The sequence below is a fragment of the Phodopus roborovskii genome, unplaced genomic scaffold (assembly GCF_943737965.1).
Source record: "Phodopus roborovskii unplaced genomic scaffold, PHOROB, whole genome shotgun sequence".
Classification (NCBI taxonomy): domain Eukaryota; kingdom Metazoa; phylum Chordata; class Mammalia; order Rodentia; family Cricetidae; genus Phodopus; species Phodopus roborovskii.
The window spans coordinates 13,038,997-13,055,393 of NW_026125391.1; the positions used below are offsets into that span (position 1 = coordinate 13,038,997).

Genomic DNA, 16,397 nt, shown 5'->3' on the forward strand with positions numbered 1-16,397 from the left:
AGATGACAGTATTTCCATCTCTTGAATTTTGCATATGCATGTTTTTAAAAAAAGGAAATGTAAAGCATATTTTCCACTGATAGAAACATTAAGTTTTTTGTTGTTTTGCTTAAAAGCAAGGACAAAAAAAAAAAGTTTAAACATTTTTGTGAGTTAGCTGTCCAAATAATGCCTTTTCCAGAAGAGGAGTAATGGATAGAAATTAATCTACACAGCCATTATTTCCCTGTATTCCCTTTGCCAGAATTCTGTGCATCTAGCTTTGCTTTTCTTGATTCCTGCAACCTGACTGTGATGGGATTCCTCTACCTTCTGATTTGTCTGGGGGCTTTCCTTTCCCTGTCACCACTGATTCTGGTACTGAGTCCTGTAGACAAGAAAGGAGAACTTATATGATGAGGGACATCACTTTTGTGTTTGTCCTTGGGACTGGTTAGATGCTGGTGCCCCATCTCTGGATACTGAGTCTATTGTGTGTAGAGAGATCATTATAAATGTATGGCAGAGACTATCAAACCTTTTTGAGAGGCTGTGCATTGCATTTACCTCATAAGTGAAGTCTATAATGTGGGTTGGCCTGAAGCTCTATTGACAAGCTATTTTTATACACAACTGAGGTCTATATTTCAGCCATCCAAGGTATAAATGGAAACTGCCTATTTGTACTTGGACAGTGAACACATTGATTGACTGACTTGTAGATGCAGATATTCACTTACCCTGGGCCCATAAGAAAGTATCAACATTTTTCCTATACAGGTGAAGTGAATCTGGCCTGAGGGACTGAGAGAGGAAAATATTGCTGCATTTCTAAGCCAGAGTTTGGTTTTTGTTTTAGGTATAGCAGAAACTGTAATCAATAAAATCGATTAAGTGGTTTAATGTCACATTAGGATTTTTGAAATGGACAAAATAAATGAAAAAAAAAAAGCCAAACTTCTTAAAATTTTTATTCTGGGATGTGCTTGTTTTCAGAAACTACCTCTGCTAAATCTCCTGTCAGTGCTGAAACTAGAAGGCAGCAAAGCTTCTAGTCCTCCAGCCAACTGCAGTGTAGCCAGAGAAACAGGCAACCAAAATAGAACACCAGGATTGCTGTGCGTGGGTGAGGCAGAAACCACACTATGAGCAAAAGCTTCCAGTATTATTTTAGAACCAATACAGCTCTGCACTTCTCTGCTCTCTCTTCCAAAAACACATACTACAGAAATAAAATGAAATGAAATGTGTGTGCATTCTCCTTCTCTGAGTTAGGAGTCTTCTTTTTTTTTTTTTATTCCTCCTCCTTAATTTCCTTTCTTCGGGGGTGAGATGCCAGTATGAAAATCCTGTATGAAAAGCAAGTTGAGGAAGGAAAGAGTTAATTGCTTTTAAGGCCCTGCAATAGAGAATTATGGTTTGAAAGATAGAGGCTGGACAGCTGGCTTTGCTGGGGTATTTTTAAATGCATTAATGCAGGCTCCAATCACTGGGCCATGCTTGACCTATTTTTGGCTCAGGCCGACCATTGTTCTATTTCTGTGCCTGTGGGCCATGCTGTTGTTGATTCATATGCAAATGGATTATCACTAGCTTTAGCCAACTTGAGCTGAGAGAGGGAGAAAGGCAAGGGAGAGACAGGGAACAGATAGGACACCCTCTGGAACCACTTGCAGGGTGAGGATCTCTCCTTGAAACCCTGGCAATCCAGGCAGCTAGACACCAGGTTTACTTGTTTTCTTTCTCCCTTCTGGCCCCATGGGTAGAGTTAATATTTTTCTACTTATTCTTACAAAGAAACAACCCCGAAGCACATTCTTGTTGCCCACCTGCTTTTAGTTTCCAGGATAACTAAAACTCCAGTGAGCTAGAGCATCCAGTCTGCTTTTTTGCTTCGCACACAGGTTGGTAACTTGGGGGTGTGTGTCGGGGAGGGGGGAAGCCCAGGTATTTTTAAAAAGGATATGTCCATCTAAGCAGAAAGGAAATCATTGTGGAAGTTGATCCTCCGCTTGCTTGCTGTTTCTCCTCCGGGAGGAGGGAGGACCAGTAAGGGCAGCTCCTGGGACCAGAGCACTGAGCACGGGTGATGAATCTTGCATGGAGCTGAAGTAAGAGTGACTGGAGTATGCTGCAGACAATTTACGAGAGTGACTCCTGTGTTTCCTCAGATGGAGTGGCCGGACGAGAGCAGCTCTTGGCTCAGCAAAGAATGCACAGTATGATCAGCTCAGGTATGATCTCTTTCATGGCTGGGATATTTGTTTTATGTTTGAAAAGGCTGGAGGGTAGGCTGGTAGGGAAATGAAGGAAAAGAAACTTGCTTAAGGAATTGCTTTTTCGGTGTGATATTGATGGGTTCTTTTTGCTTTTGGTTTTTGTGTTTTGCTGCTGCCATTGAAGGGTTTAACTTACATCCTTCCTTTACTTCCTGTACTTTCCGAATGTGTTTAGGGAAGGCTGCTTCTCAATGAAATTGCCAAGTGTTGCAACTGATGTATGGAGACTTTGAGATAAATAGAAGGAAGGTGTTTGCCTTCGTGGGCATCTAGAGAAAGGAGACATGTGCTGATTATAAACATATACAAGTGGGACTCTGAGTTCATCCTCGGGCTTCAGCTTAAATCGCAGCTTCAGCCAGCCCGGCGATTTTATGTTTACAGTGTGTATACACAGGCACGGCTATTTATAGACCTACCTTCTGAAGTATGTGTCTGAGGAGTTCTCAGGTAGTTTTATTCTTTCCCTAATGTAGCTTTTTCTGTGAGCTCAATGTGAATCTGTTTCGGATGAAATAAGATTATTACCAGATGCTTATTTTAATTTCACCCCAAACACTTGGGAAGTCTAGCATTGACAGGCAGGTGCAGTGGCACTTGTGGGCATGCACACACACACACACACACACACAGAGAGAGAGAGAGAGAGAGAGAGAGAGAGAGAGAGAGAGAGAGAGAGAGAGAGAGAGAGAGAGAGAGAGGTTAGAAGCAGGTGCAATGCTTTGCCAAATTCTAGTTTACAGTTTTTCTGGCATGTTGAGCTTTCAGATTTGTCAGTTTACTTCTATTAAAAGTACACACTCTCCAGGAGTCTGACTTACTTTAATTACTGCTCTTTATTATTTGTTTTCTATAACCAGTTCATAAAGCTTTTGTTATTCTGTTCTGTTCTCTTCCAAACGCTATAGCCTCCACTGGTTTAGGGTTCTTTCTAGGAGTTTCCGTGTCCCCCCTGTGGGCTTCATCTTAGTTATGGATCACTGCCTAGATCCTCTGATAAGGTTGTCATGTAAAGAACTTTGCTCAGGAGACTTAAGTAGGAAAGGAATATTCCACAGGTTGGCATGAAGTTGGCTTTGGTGCCTGCACACATTTCCATCTGTGGGGCTTGTTCAAAGCCAGTTCTCTGTAAAGGTCTGCTCACTGTGACAGTTTTCAGATCCTCTGTTTACCCAGTCTTTTTATGGAATCATAATGAAATGTCAGTTTTGTAAAATTTGGTATTCTACACCAATGTCACAGAAATCATATTCATGAGCAGTCTCTATTTAGCAAAAGTGAACTTGCCAGAGCATCCATGATTTATTTTTATTGTGGGTGAAAGTTGACCAGGGCTCTAGGTGGAACTAGGAGGTTTTCCTGGGGTGGAACTGGGCATATAGCATCACAGTTTTTAAATATCAATGAACACTTTAGAAATAACTATTTTAGCTAACCTCTTTAGTATCACGCTATTTTTTTAGTCTTTGTCTCTATGTACAATTGCTATATTTCTTTTAGAAAACAGAAACAGCAATGTCTTGCAAGTAGCAACTGTTAGCTGACACTGAGCTTGCCACAAGTGGGATAGCAAGCCGTGCTCTTTTCCATGATTTTGATGACCGCACAACTTGACTAAAATCCCAAAAGTCATTTACCTGACATTTAAAGATTAGTATGCAGCATAACAAGATTTTCAAACCGGAAGCCATAAGATTGCTGTGCTGATGGTCCCACCTGCAGAGGATCAGGGCACTGGCTACAAATGAGGAAGCATGGCACAGTTCAAGGTCTGCCCAACAGTCTATCTGATATAAACAGAGAATATCTAAGTTGTGCTTGTTGGTAAAAGTTTGAACATTAATCACATCATTCCTATGATAACGTGTGGTATTTCACTTTGCTCCATAAACATAACCTCAAATTTCATTCACCTGGTCTTCTGTGTCCATTTTTATTTCTGAGGCACTGGTTCTGAATGACAGAGAAACCAAGCACATTTTCCAATGTACAATGCTTGGGTTCTACTCCTGATGTTTCTTTTTCAGTTGGCTTTCAAATCTTCTAGCTGTTGTACCCTTAGCAAACTTAGACACACAGGGGTAGAGTCAGGGAGTAGATAGTTGGTCCTGGTGAGCCTCTGCCAGGTCATTCTCTCTTCCTGTAGACTCATTACTAAATTACAGATGTGTTTGTCTTGATAGAGTTACAGATCTTGCTTTCATCTCTCTTGCACCAGTGACCTCGTTTTGATTCCAGGATAAGAAGTACATAATTACTGGCTGATAGGACTGACACCTGTAGCAGTGCTGGGAGATAGCAGTGCTGTCTGATGACTTGTGGTCATGAGCCTGTGGGCAGCTAGTTTTGCAGTTGACTTGCTCATCTTCAAATAATCGGAGATAATGTGCACTGGTTTCTCAGCATTCCTATGAAGGCAGATCTGTGTGTGTGTGTGTGTGTGTGTGTGTGTGTGTGTGTGTGTGTTGATATTAGTTCAAGTAGAAGAACATGTCTCTCCAGTTTTGCCAAATAATACAGATGAATTGGACTGTCCATGAGGAAATATGTTTTGGTTCCATAATCCAGTTTTGTTAATTTCCTTATAAACCTGCTGTTTCTTTGGGCATAATCCTTTCATATGAATGAAATCTTCTCTTCATAAAAATCATATGACGTTACATCAGGGTAGGGCCGTATGTGTGTGTTCTGTGAAACATCTCATAATATACTAATCATGGACAAAGAAGCTGGTGTGAATGTGCTCAACTATAAAACTCCAGTAGATTCTTACTGAGTTTAGTTATTTTTAAAAGTTAGTTTTATCATGCAGTTGTGATTAGCAATGTCTCAAGATACTATTTGTTCTTGCTGTTGTTATATTAGAGCTTATGTGTTAAAGTATATGTTTTATATGCAGAGAACTTAAGTGTTATTGGATTGCAACTGTTATATATAGTTGTATGCTTTCCTAATAATGATGGCAAGGCTAGACATTAGGATTAAGATAGCTTACATGTATTACATAGTCTGCTAATGTCTTAGTTTAAAATATTCTATAATACTGAATTTTGAATTCCATTAAAAGTGACGAATGTTACCAGGTGCATTTTCACTTGTGTGACTTGTACAAATATTGACTCAGGTCTGTCTGTCAACAGTAGTTGACACAATGAGGGGAATTTTTCTGTTGCCAGTCATGTTGCCTACATGTTACACAAGAGAATGTCCATTCAGGGTTGGACAATAACAAAGCAATTTCTGCCTAATTAAAATAAAGAAAAATCACCATGTATTCCTATATTTAATGGTATAAAAACATTTAAGTCTAGTTTTTATTTTTTTATTAAGATGTGCCTTCACCTCCCCAGAGTCTTTCCTCCCTTGGTGTGTTATATTGAGGGAAATGGACCATTCTAGATTCAGTAGTCAACTGTGTCTACATAAAAGGTAGAATCTAATTATAAGGATGTCTGTGAAAGCTACTATTTTATAAGAATTACTTCTTGCATGACCTATAATTGTTATTTTGCTATTTTCAAACTCATGACATCTCAACTTTAATTTTGTTGTCAGTTGGAATATGTGATGGGACAGAAAAATAAAACTGTTCATAAGTAATGCTATTGGTAACAGGGGCAAGATGAGGGTGTCACTTTTCTGAGGATCATGCAGGTAATGTAATCAGAAATGTGTCCATTCAGTAAGAACATCCTCTAAAATCTTCCGATGTCTGAAAGAATGCAAAATACTGAACTTTAAAATATATTCTAAATGATGGTTTTTAATTTGGAGATGAAAGATGTGAAGATGTACTGCAGGCAGTGTGGGTCCCATAAAGGTACAGACTGGTAAACAATCCACTAGACATGACATTCAACAGTAACTGCCAAAACATGGCATGTGGCACTCCTCCAATAACTAGCCAAGGAAAACGTAGAATTGTACTGGCAAGCTGACAAGTTACTAAGAATTCCAGTATTCCCAAATCTGGAGAGCAGCAAACTGGGTGTTATTCTCATTATTTTAGGGTATCCCTCTTCTTGCACATGACAGAGTCATAGTAGAAGAAATTATGGAAGAAAAAGCTAGTGAAATGGGGGAAAGGACTCAAACATGGCCTCTCTAGAGAAATACAGGCAAACACGCAATGCCCTAGCTTAGATTTGGAACAGACAGTCCCTGCCCAACTAATCTTAGGGCTTCCCCAAAAAGAAAAATTACAAATTTTTGAACCAATGATACAGTCTAAAAATTGCTTCCTGGAAAATAGAACACATAAGTAAGAGCATACATTTCCCAAACTAATACCTCAAAGATGAGAATGGTAAAACTACAGAATGGAATGTAAAGGGAAATTTTGTTCTAATGAGATAACCTGATAATGACAACATGATAAATATATTACAAAATTCATCATTAGAAATAGCAAGAAGCTTGACAAAGGGGGAAGGTTTTGAAAAAGGAAAGTGGGTTAGTGTAGTTAGAGAAAAGTTAACATGGTTGAATGACAAAGATCAACAAATGAAAAGGTTATGTATATCCCAGAAGTTAATATTTCAAAACTATATATTATGTATATATTACAAAAATGAAAAAAGATAAATTCACTGAAAAAAAATGTTGCAGATTGGAGGAGTTTCTTGTCTTTTTGGAAAATTGGAATCAAGTGCCTCTGACAGTCCTATGCTCATTGGGCTGTTGAACCACAAATACTTCCTTGGGGTTTTGTATGGTTAACTAGAGGTTGTAAGTGGGAGGAATAGCTCAATGGGACTCAGGGAAGCATATCAAACTTACTCAATATTCAGTATCAGATGGTGAAGAAGAAACCACATGTAGTAGCATGTGCCTTTAATCCCAGTGCTTGGGAGGCAGAGGCAGGCAGATCTCTGAGTTTAACACCATCCTTATCTGCAGACTGAGTTCTAGGACAGCAAGAGTTATCCTGTTTCAGAAGAAGACAGGAGGAGGAGGGAAAAAGGAGGAGGAGGTGGAATAAGGAGAAGGAGAAGAAGAAGAAAAGAAGAAGAAGGAGGAGAAGGAGAAGGAGGAGGGGAAGGAGGAGGAGGGGAAGGAGGAGGAGGAGAAGGAGAAGAAGCAGCAGCAGCAGCAGCTGTGAGCTGTGAGCTGTGCGAGCAGAACCCTCAGTGTCACTGTCAGACAAGGCGTTATTAAAATAGAAAGAAAACTGGTACCCAGTGTAAAAATCCTCAAATATGAAAACAGTGACCCGATGATGGAATCCAGTTAATGAATAGATGAACTTAAACAAAACCATATTCTGAAAGAGAGAAAGCTTAGTAAAATTAACAGGGGTGGTGATGTTAGTGGTGGATTTAGCTTATTTGAATGAATGTGAATATGGTTTGGAATAGAAAGCAAATCTCATCCCATAGTACACTGTAGAGTGTTACTCAGATTAAGGAGTGTGAGGAGCTCTGAGTGCTGAGAAAGAAAGATGTAAGAGCTTGCTACTATCCTTCCTGTTCCTTTCCAGGACAGAGTCTCTGGTGCTTAAAATAGAAATTCATAGTGGCTCTTTGTTTTTGTTTTAAGTTTCCAAACACTAATTATATTTGATAGTTTATTTAACCCTAGAAAGGCCTTTTGAAAATAGTATCTTATGATGAAGTATTTAGTGTGTTTAGAGCTTCTTAAAATGCAGTTTTACATCTGCTAGGTTCAGTTAAGCTTAGGGTTATTTCTTAGGTAAAAACAATACCAATAATATGATCTTATTTTTATGAAAGTCTTTTTTAATCTATCCATGCCCTCAAATAATTCACAAATTGATATAAAATTAGGAAAGACTTTGCATTTGTGAATTACCATCATAATTTTTGGTTTGCACATTTATACTTACTTGCTTGTTTATTGTGTGGGTGTTTGTGTGTAAGTGTGGGATATGTATGTTTTGTGTATGCACATGCATGTATGGGTGCATATGCCTGTGACATGTGGAGGCCAGAAGAGTCCTGCTCTATCAGTCCCTACCTTATCTCTTAATAGGCAGAGGCCCTCACCAAACTGGAGCTAAGCTGCTAGACAGCAAGCACCAATGATCCTTCCATCTCTTTCCACCAACAGCACTAGAATTGCAGTCCTGTGCAGGACCACACCCAGACATGGGTGCTGACATCCGAACTCAGGTTCTTATGCTTGTATAACTAGCACGGTTACCCACTGAGCTATCATTTCTCCATCCCCTGTAAGAATATATTGATTTTGGGAATTGATTGTCTAAGATTATTCCCCTAATACTTCCACGTGCACAGTTATTGTGCCAAAACTGTGATTGTTAGTAGTGTGTATATAATTTGTTTGTTTTCACTGCAAGTAAAAGAAAACTGGTCAAAATGACACAGCACTGGGCCTTTTACCATGAGTTAACTAGCTGGTGGCTAGGCTGCAACAGGGCCCTAGCAATGCCAGCTGCACTCAAGTCCCGCACATAATTCTAATAGCTCTACTCCACTGGCTGTGATCCTGGTGGTGTCATATGGTTGGTACTGCTAAGTGAGCCAAAGGTCATGGTTTCACAGCAGTGTTGCCAGGTCTGCTGGCCTTGATGCATGGCAGATTAGAGAGAGAGGAAGGGGACATCTGATTGTTGTTTGCTCCTTTCCTCTGCTGTTATTAATCTCCCTTGTGCACTCACTCTGTCTCTGTCTTCCTGTCTCTGTTACTTCTTCTCCTCTTGCTTCTTCCCTATCCCTCTCCCCGTCATGTGTATGTGTTTGTGTGTGTGTGTGGGTGGGTGCGCACACACGTGTGTGCATATGTGTTAGTATTCATGTGTAAGTACAGTCTCTTTTGGAGCCTGGGAAAATTTTGGGTGTGCAGTCTCATCTTTGACCTTGTTTGAGATGGGTTCTTTGTTGTTTGCCATGTGTACACCTGGGTCCATGAGTGTACACGGAGTGTTCTGTCTCTACCTCCAGTATCAGCGTACAAACACTGGGGTTACAGGTGTGTGCTTCCGTGTCCAGCTTTCTATGGTTATTGGAATGTGAATTAATGTTCTCACATTTGAACTCTACCCACTAAGTGCTCTCATCAGCTCACACCACTGATCTCTGTCTCCTCCACCCCTTTCCAGCTTTGAGACAAGTTCTTGCTGTGTAGTTCAGACAGGCTTAGAATCCAAGTTCTTGCCTGTTTAGCCTCGAATGTTGGTATTATATGTGTGAGCCCTCCTCGTGTCTGAGTTTTATTTAATAAAAGAATAATAATACCAAGAGCTTCTTCAATAATCATTCTTTATTATTTATTGGCCATGTTGCATCATCTGCATATTTTGCATCCAATTGTCGAGTACAATATTGACTAAGCCTGAAGGAAGCAGACTTGAACCTAACAAAGGTTTCTGCTGGGAGGAAAAGGACACAGAAGAATAGGGATTATCTGGATTCCACCAGGCTTTGCATGCTGCTTATCTTGGTGCTAGAAAATTTCTTCTTTGCAAATTTATTTTTAATTTTAGAAATATAAGTATTTTAGTAATGTGAATGGACTATGTTTCTCATTTACCTCTCATTGAATAGGAATGCAGATTTATTTTTATCAAGTAATGTCTATTTAACATAGATAGGATTTCTTAGTGGCCTCACTGGTACTGTATATTGTTAGACCTAGCCCAGTGATGGAAGTCTGAAGCACGCAATTGTGGAGGAAATCTGGCTCTTCTTTGATTGTAAATCACCTTTTTAAAGGAGGAAAGCCATTATATGATGCATTATAAGTATTTATTTATGAACTTGAATACTGTATTCCCTCAACATTGGTTCCGCTGGATATAAAAAATGCAGACAGGATTAGAAGAAGTGTATGTATGGGATATAATTTAATGGTGGAGAAGTTTTTTCTTTTTCTTCTTCTTCTTTTTAGTTTAGGCAAAGTATTTGGCTTCAATTCTCAAGAAAGAAAGCAAAAAAAAAAAAAAATGGAGAGAGGTAAAGGACTATTTTTAGGGTATGAAAGGTGATCTTTAACAGACATTAACTTTGCCAACAGGTTCTCATAATTACTGCATTTTGAGAATAATGAACATGTTTTAGAATAACTTGATTTCCCTCTGAATTGTGGTATATTGAAAACAATTCAATTGAGATAAAGGCCCATGAAGATGTCCTTTAAAATATTTAAGAAAAATTTAGCTCATGCACAGAGACATGGATCTTGAAAAGCTGAGGCAGGGGTATCCCCATGTGTTTAAGGCCAATCTGCCCTATATAGTGAGTTCCAGACCTACAGAGAGAGACCCTGCCTCAAACAAACATGGGTCTTAGTTACAAGGCCTGGGCAGTCTAAGGGACCTCTGGCAGTGGAACCAGGATGTATCCCTTGTGCACAAAAGAACTTTGGGAACACATTTCCCTTGAACATACTCCCTTAACCTAGAGGCAGGAGGGAGGGCCTAGTCCCTACTCCAAATGACTTGACAGATTTTGTTGATCCTTTCTGAAAGGCATCACCCTCCCTGTGAATTGGGGTGGTGGTGGGATGGGATGAGAGGGTTGTCAGGGGGGCATGGGAGGGAAGGTTGAGAGAGGGAAGGAAGGCAGGAGGGATGGAGGGATGGAGAGGGAACTGGGATCGAAAAATAAAAGAAAAGAACAAAGAAAAAAATAAAAACTTCTAGCTAAGTTGGCACACATTTGCATTCCATTTCAGTGTGGCTGTGTCATGCTTTTGCCTAATCTTGAAGGGATACCAAACTGCCATTGGCTATGAGGGCTGCATGAAGTCTTTGCTATTGACAGTGTGTGTTTTCGAATTACAAAAGGTTTGTAGTAGGGAATGAGGAGGACAAAAAACACCCATGTTCTTAGATGAGTTTTCTCACCTAAAAGACTTCTATAAATCAAATTTAATTTAAACATTAAACTGTAGTCTCAAATATCTTCAAAATTTAAGCTTCTATAGTAAATGAGTACAAGTTAGGCAATTCTTATGTTTTTTGTAAGAATATATTTTCCACTCATTATCATATCATTAACTTGTCCATAGTAAGGTAAATCATGGCTCTTTTATGCATAAAGTTTTAAAGATACCTAATAGCTAAATGCAACAAAACCATTTTTAAGGAAGAAAGAAATTCACTATACCACAGAATGTAGCTAGTCATTTGCATACCATTGAATGCTTTGCACGCTGAAGTTTGGAAACTTCATTGTTGTTTCCCTGTTTTTTTCTTCTGGCCTCCCATTTTGTTGTGGAGAAACTTCCGACTTCATAATTTTTGTTCATGATCCACCCTGTGGCCACCACTAGGATGCTTTTTTCAGTTTGCTTGAGGTAAATTTTGATGAGTGCATAAAGTTTGGCATTTCAAACATGATTCAGATATGAAAAAGACAGGAAGTTAATTGAAACTTTGAAACTAGAAATTAAAGTTCAATTAAAACAGAACAACAAACCCAAAGTTAAAAACAAAACAATGTTTCATTAAATAACATTATGGTTAGTGAATTCTTGCTTTATGTATTTTCCCAGAAAGCTTTCAGGGAGACACTAGCTAGGGAAGTAGCATGAGGTAAACTAGCAAATTCAGTGGGTTAGGCTTCGGCCTTCACAAAACTTTTAGTTTCAGAGTTCTAGTTGACTTTAGTTAGTGTGTGTGTGTGTGTGTGTTTGTGGTGTGGTAGCATGATACAAGTATGGACATCAAAAGACAGTGCTTGGAATTCTGTTTTCTCCAGTACTGTGAGATCTAGGAATAGAACAACTCTGGCCGTGCCTGCAGAGTAATCACATTAACTTCTAGGCCATCTTGCCAGCCCTCAAGTATGTACTTTGAACCCAAACTTGTCCCTCCCAGCAACTGTGCTCATACTTTGTACTCATGTGCTCATATTCCACCTCGATTTTAAGGTTTTGTTGCCATTGAGGGGGTCAGTGATATTTTTTTTTTTTTCATCACATTTGGGTTCTTATTGATACAACAGCTATGGTTTGGAACATCTTTGTACAAGATGTTGCTTTGTCACCTAACCTCAGTTTAATCAGGTATGCAGTCCTTGTCCCACCCTTCATAGTTTACATCTGAGGAAATCAGTTTAGACATAGGGAAGACACGCATGCTCCTCTGGGAAGAAAATGGGAGAGTTTAGTTTCCACTCCTGCCATTTTTTTTCCAAAAGGAAAAGTACTTAATAAAGGGTCATTTTGTTCCCATTTTCTTGATACTAAAAATGTAGCTTCAGTCACATTTATGAGCAAACATCTAGGCACACTTCTTAATCTTGGGGGAATTTAGGATAGAAATGGGTAACAGATTAAAAGCCATGGTGGAAGCTTCATGCTTTATGTTCTCAATGCTTGATAGTTAAAGTTGGAAGGTGTCAACATGATTCACTCATCACTGCAAAGGGATAAGGGAACCTTTGGTGTTGTGTCAGTGGCCTTGGGCAGAACCAGCATCCCAATGCATTTTGCATCTAAGTATTTCACAAATTCTAGTCATAGAGAAAGTTAGCCCTTCTGCTCACTGACATGTTAGTACTTATGTGTCCTAGCAACCTAGAAACATGGGATCCATTCAAGTCCTGATTTTAATTTGTAACTGTGCTGAAATAAAGATTTGGCCAAGAGATTCTGATTTCACTTAATATCTGGCATCTATCTATACATATATAGATATAGACATATAGATATAGATTTAGGTTTTCAATTGTGATCCTTCAATGAAATAGAATGCATTTTTATGCTATCATGATCAATTAATTTACGTTATCTTGAGTTGTATTTTCCTTCATTAAATGTTATTGTGTGTTATATAGGTAGTTTAATCTTGAAATTAGAAATTAGATAATGACCACAACCATTTGGTTTCTAACAACTTTTTAAAAACCTCATTTGCTCTGAGAATCTTCTGCGATCTTTCTGAATCAATAAATTTTGAAAGCATTATTATGTTACTAACCAACAGAGTTTATTGTCTTTCTTGGGGGAGGGGGTATCCCTTCAGGAGATCATGAGATACACAGAACCTGTAGATGCCTAGATATCTGTGCCTCTCCTTAACAGGCTGAGTCCTCTGGGTCCGTTATTCTTAGCCTGGGTATTTCTATCTTATGGCATTGCAGGTCTAAGATTAGCTTGTTAGGCGTTATCATGCCATCTGAGTTACCTCCTAATATAACTCTACACTGGAATGATTATTTATAGAAAGAGCATTCTGTCATTTTGGGGCTATTTCTAGTAGTTTAAATAAAGAAGAATAACATTAAGTGGAACCACATATCCCTTCCTGCTGTCAAACGACATGATAACTTTGCTTAAGAGGCAATCCTGCTGCTGAAGAGAGAGCGTATGTGTATGTGACTGCATTATTCTCTTTATCTCTGTCATCTTGGGCAAAAGGGGAAGGCTTTGGGTAGCAAAGTATATTGCTTGTTGGAAGGCAAAGGGACTGCCTTGCTGCTTCTGTCACAAAGCAAAGAACCTCTGGTTGATGATGACAACAAGAGACACACAGGGTTTATTTTTAGAAACAGATATTGCTAAGCTCTCTGTTTGGTGTTAATATCACTCATGAATAGACTCCTCAGGGCTCTTGACCTTTCCTGTAAACAAAGCACTACACACACAAATGTGCACACACATATGCATACACAGGCAGGCACACACATGAACATGCTCATGCATAAACATGCATGCACACACATCCTCACACACATTCATTAATCTGCAAAAATGATTCTGTTATGTAAAAATTAATCCACTTTGAATTTAAAAAAAATCTCAAATTCTCTTCAGTTTCTCTACTAGATTAAATTTTAAAAGCCTAGAGACTGGGTTTAAGAAGTGAAGTATAATTGAATGCTATGTTAAAGGCACAATTAATGTAAGCAATGAGTATAAAGGAATGTGTATTTGTACTATTTAATAATAAATTGTGGTGCCTATGAAATCTGTGTTTCCAGTTTTATTACAGTAGTGTATAAAGTAGAGCTATATAAGTGGATGAGATACAAGCATTATAAATATAAATTTTTGTATAAAGAGTGTAAGCATGAAGTTCTGGTATAACTAACTTGATGAACTCAATAAGTTTCAAATACACTAAAATCAGTAGTTTTGCGTTTGAGAAATTTCTCAGTTTGTTTCAACTATTTGCTTAATTCAGATCTGAGTAATTGATACTTTGTTCTCAAATTAGAGATGTGATTTTCATCTGTTAAATTTGCATTTTTGTGTTCTTAATTTAAAATAACTCATTGCTAGATGATGAAGATATTAAAATGATATGTTAAGTTTCATGAGTCACAGTGCTCAAGAATGGGTAGCTTACAGGAATTTTTAGGAATAGACATGATTTTATGATCACTCATGTATTTAGGGATGGAAGGATTCATTTGGCTCAAGGGATACAGCCCATCATCTTGGGATGCCAGGGCAGGAGCTCAAGGCACAAACCTGGAGAGGGGAACTGAAGCACAGACCAGGGAGGAAGGGTGCTTTGACTGCTGTTTCCCCTGATTTCTCATGAACTTTCTCATGGAGCCTAGGCCCACCTGCCCAAAACTGGTTCTACCCAACGTGGGAGGAACACTCCTGTATCAGTTAACAGTCAAGAAAATGTGCCACAGACATGTCCATAAGCCAATCAGATGTAGGTAATTTCTCAATTACGATTCCCTCTGCCCAGATTGACAATCAAGTTTACCAACATACTTATAAACTGAATAATATTTATTACGAATACCATATTGATTTTCTTTCTTTTCTTTTTCTTTTTTTTTTTTTTTTGATATAATGCTGTTGGCCAGGTATTAGTTTCTTATCTGCTAGCTCTGTCTTAAGTATTAAGCCATTTCTGTTAATCTACATTTTGCACGTGCTCTTACCGGAGAGCCAGCTGCCGTCCTGTTCTCTCTCCAGACTTTCCATGTTGACTCCTCCTTCCCCTTCCTCTTTCCTCCTTGTCTCCTAGTCACTCCTATCTTGCTTTTCTATTGGCCAACAGTGGTTTATTCATTAACCAGTATGAGCAGCATATATGCAGAATGACATCTCCCATCATCTTCTCTTTTCTGTCTAAATAAAAAGAAGGGTTTTGACTTTACATATTGTTTTTCTTTAAGCATACATTTTTGTGATTGCATCCAATATGAAAGTATCCACTGGCCATTAGTAATCTGCAGAATGAAAAAAAAAAAACAGGAAATATACAGGAAGGAAAATATATTCAAAGATGCTGAGATTGGGCACAGATGTTTCAAATGGGCAATATGTTTTTCACAGCCTGACAACAGGAACTGGAACTCTAGGGCTCACAGGGTAGAAGAGATTAGTGACTCCCACATGTTGTTCTCTGAACTCTGCATGAGTGCTTTGATACCTGTGTGCCTTACATACATGCATAGCTGTATATACATACATATAAAATATAATAGGAATGTAAAAGAATCTGTCTAGTCAAGCAGAGTAGAAGCACCTGGAAGAACATGGCAAGTTGCACCTAGCATTCTCAGTTAATTAGCAGTTTGAATGTTTTGAGAGGTGATAAAATTGGAGGTTTCAAAGCCCATTGAAATAGTCATTCATCAGTTATTCCAGTAGGAAAATTTTGAAAGACAACCACATGCCAGCTATTATTCCCTCCACAGAGAATACAACTGTGGAGTACAACACACATTGTGATAATCTCCAGTTCCCTCTGCTTTTGGGAAGAGATGGGGAAGCTGTTAGTTGTAGGAAGGTCAGGGGACCAACAAAGGCTAGTGTCCAGGGTTTTCTACATTCACCAAAGATAGTATGTGGGACCAGGACAAATGCTATATTCTGGGAGTAAGAATGACCTTCTAAGCCCTTACCTTACCTTGCTTTTTAGTTTCTTAGTTTTACTTTCAATTGTTTTTTTTTTTTTTTGTTTTTTTTTTTTTTTTTGAGAATATAGTAGACTGGGTTTTGATCATATTTAATTCACCCCCTTCCTTTCCCACCAAATTATGTGTCTAATTTTCCTCAATCAAGTTAAATTTATGCTATCGTATGTATGCATTCCACCAGAGTATGATCAACTTCTCAGGGGCTACAGTCTTAGAATATACTGATTCAGTTTCTTCCTCAGCAACTAACAATTGCCAATAGTTCCTCAGATGGGGTGGAATTTCATGCCTAACTCTCCTCCCTGGGATTTAGTTTTGCTTG

The 16,397-nt window shown here is 38.7% G+C and overlaps 1 protein-coding gene across 1 annotated transcript in view; it reads left to right on the forward strand.

Annotated features, from left to right (window-relative positions):
• Hdac9 (histone deacetylase 9) overlaps positions 1–16,397 on the forward strand; it is a 757,858-nt gene that overhangs the window by 289,739 nt on the left and 451,722 nt on the right. Inside the window, exon 2 of the mRNA XM_051175100.1 lies at positions 2,151–2,213. Within this exon, the coding sequence (XP_051031057.1) occupies positions 2,151–2,213 (63 nt within the window). The remainder of the gene's footprint in view (positions 1–2,150; positions 2,214–16,397) is intronic.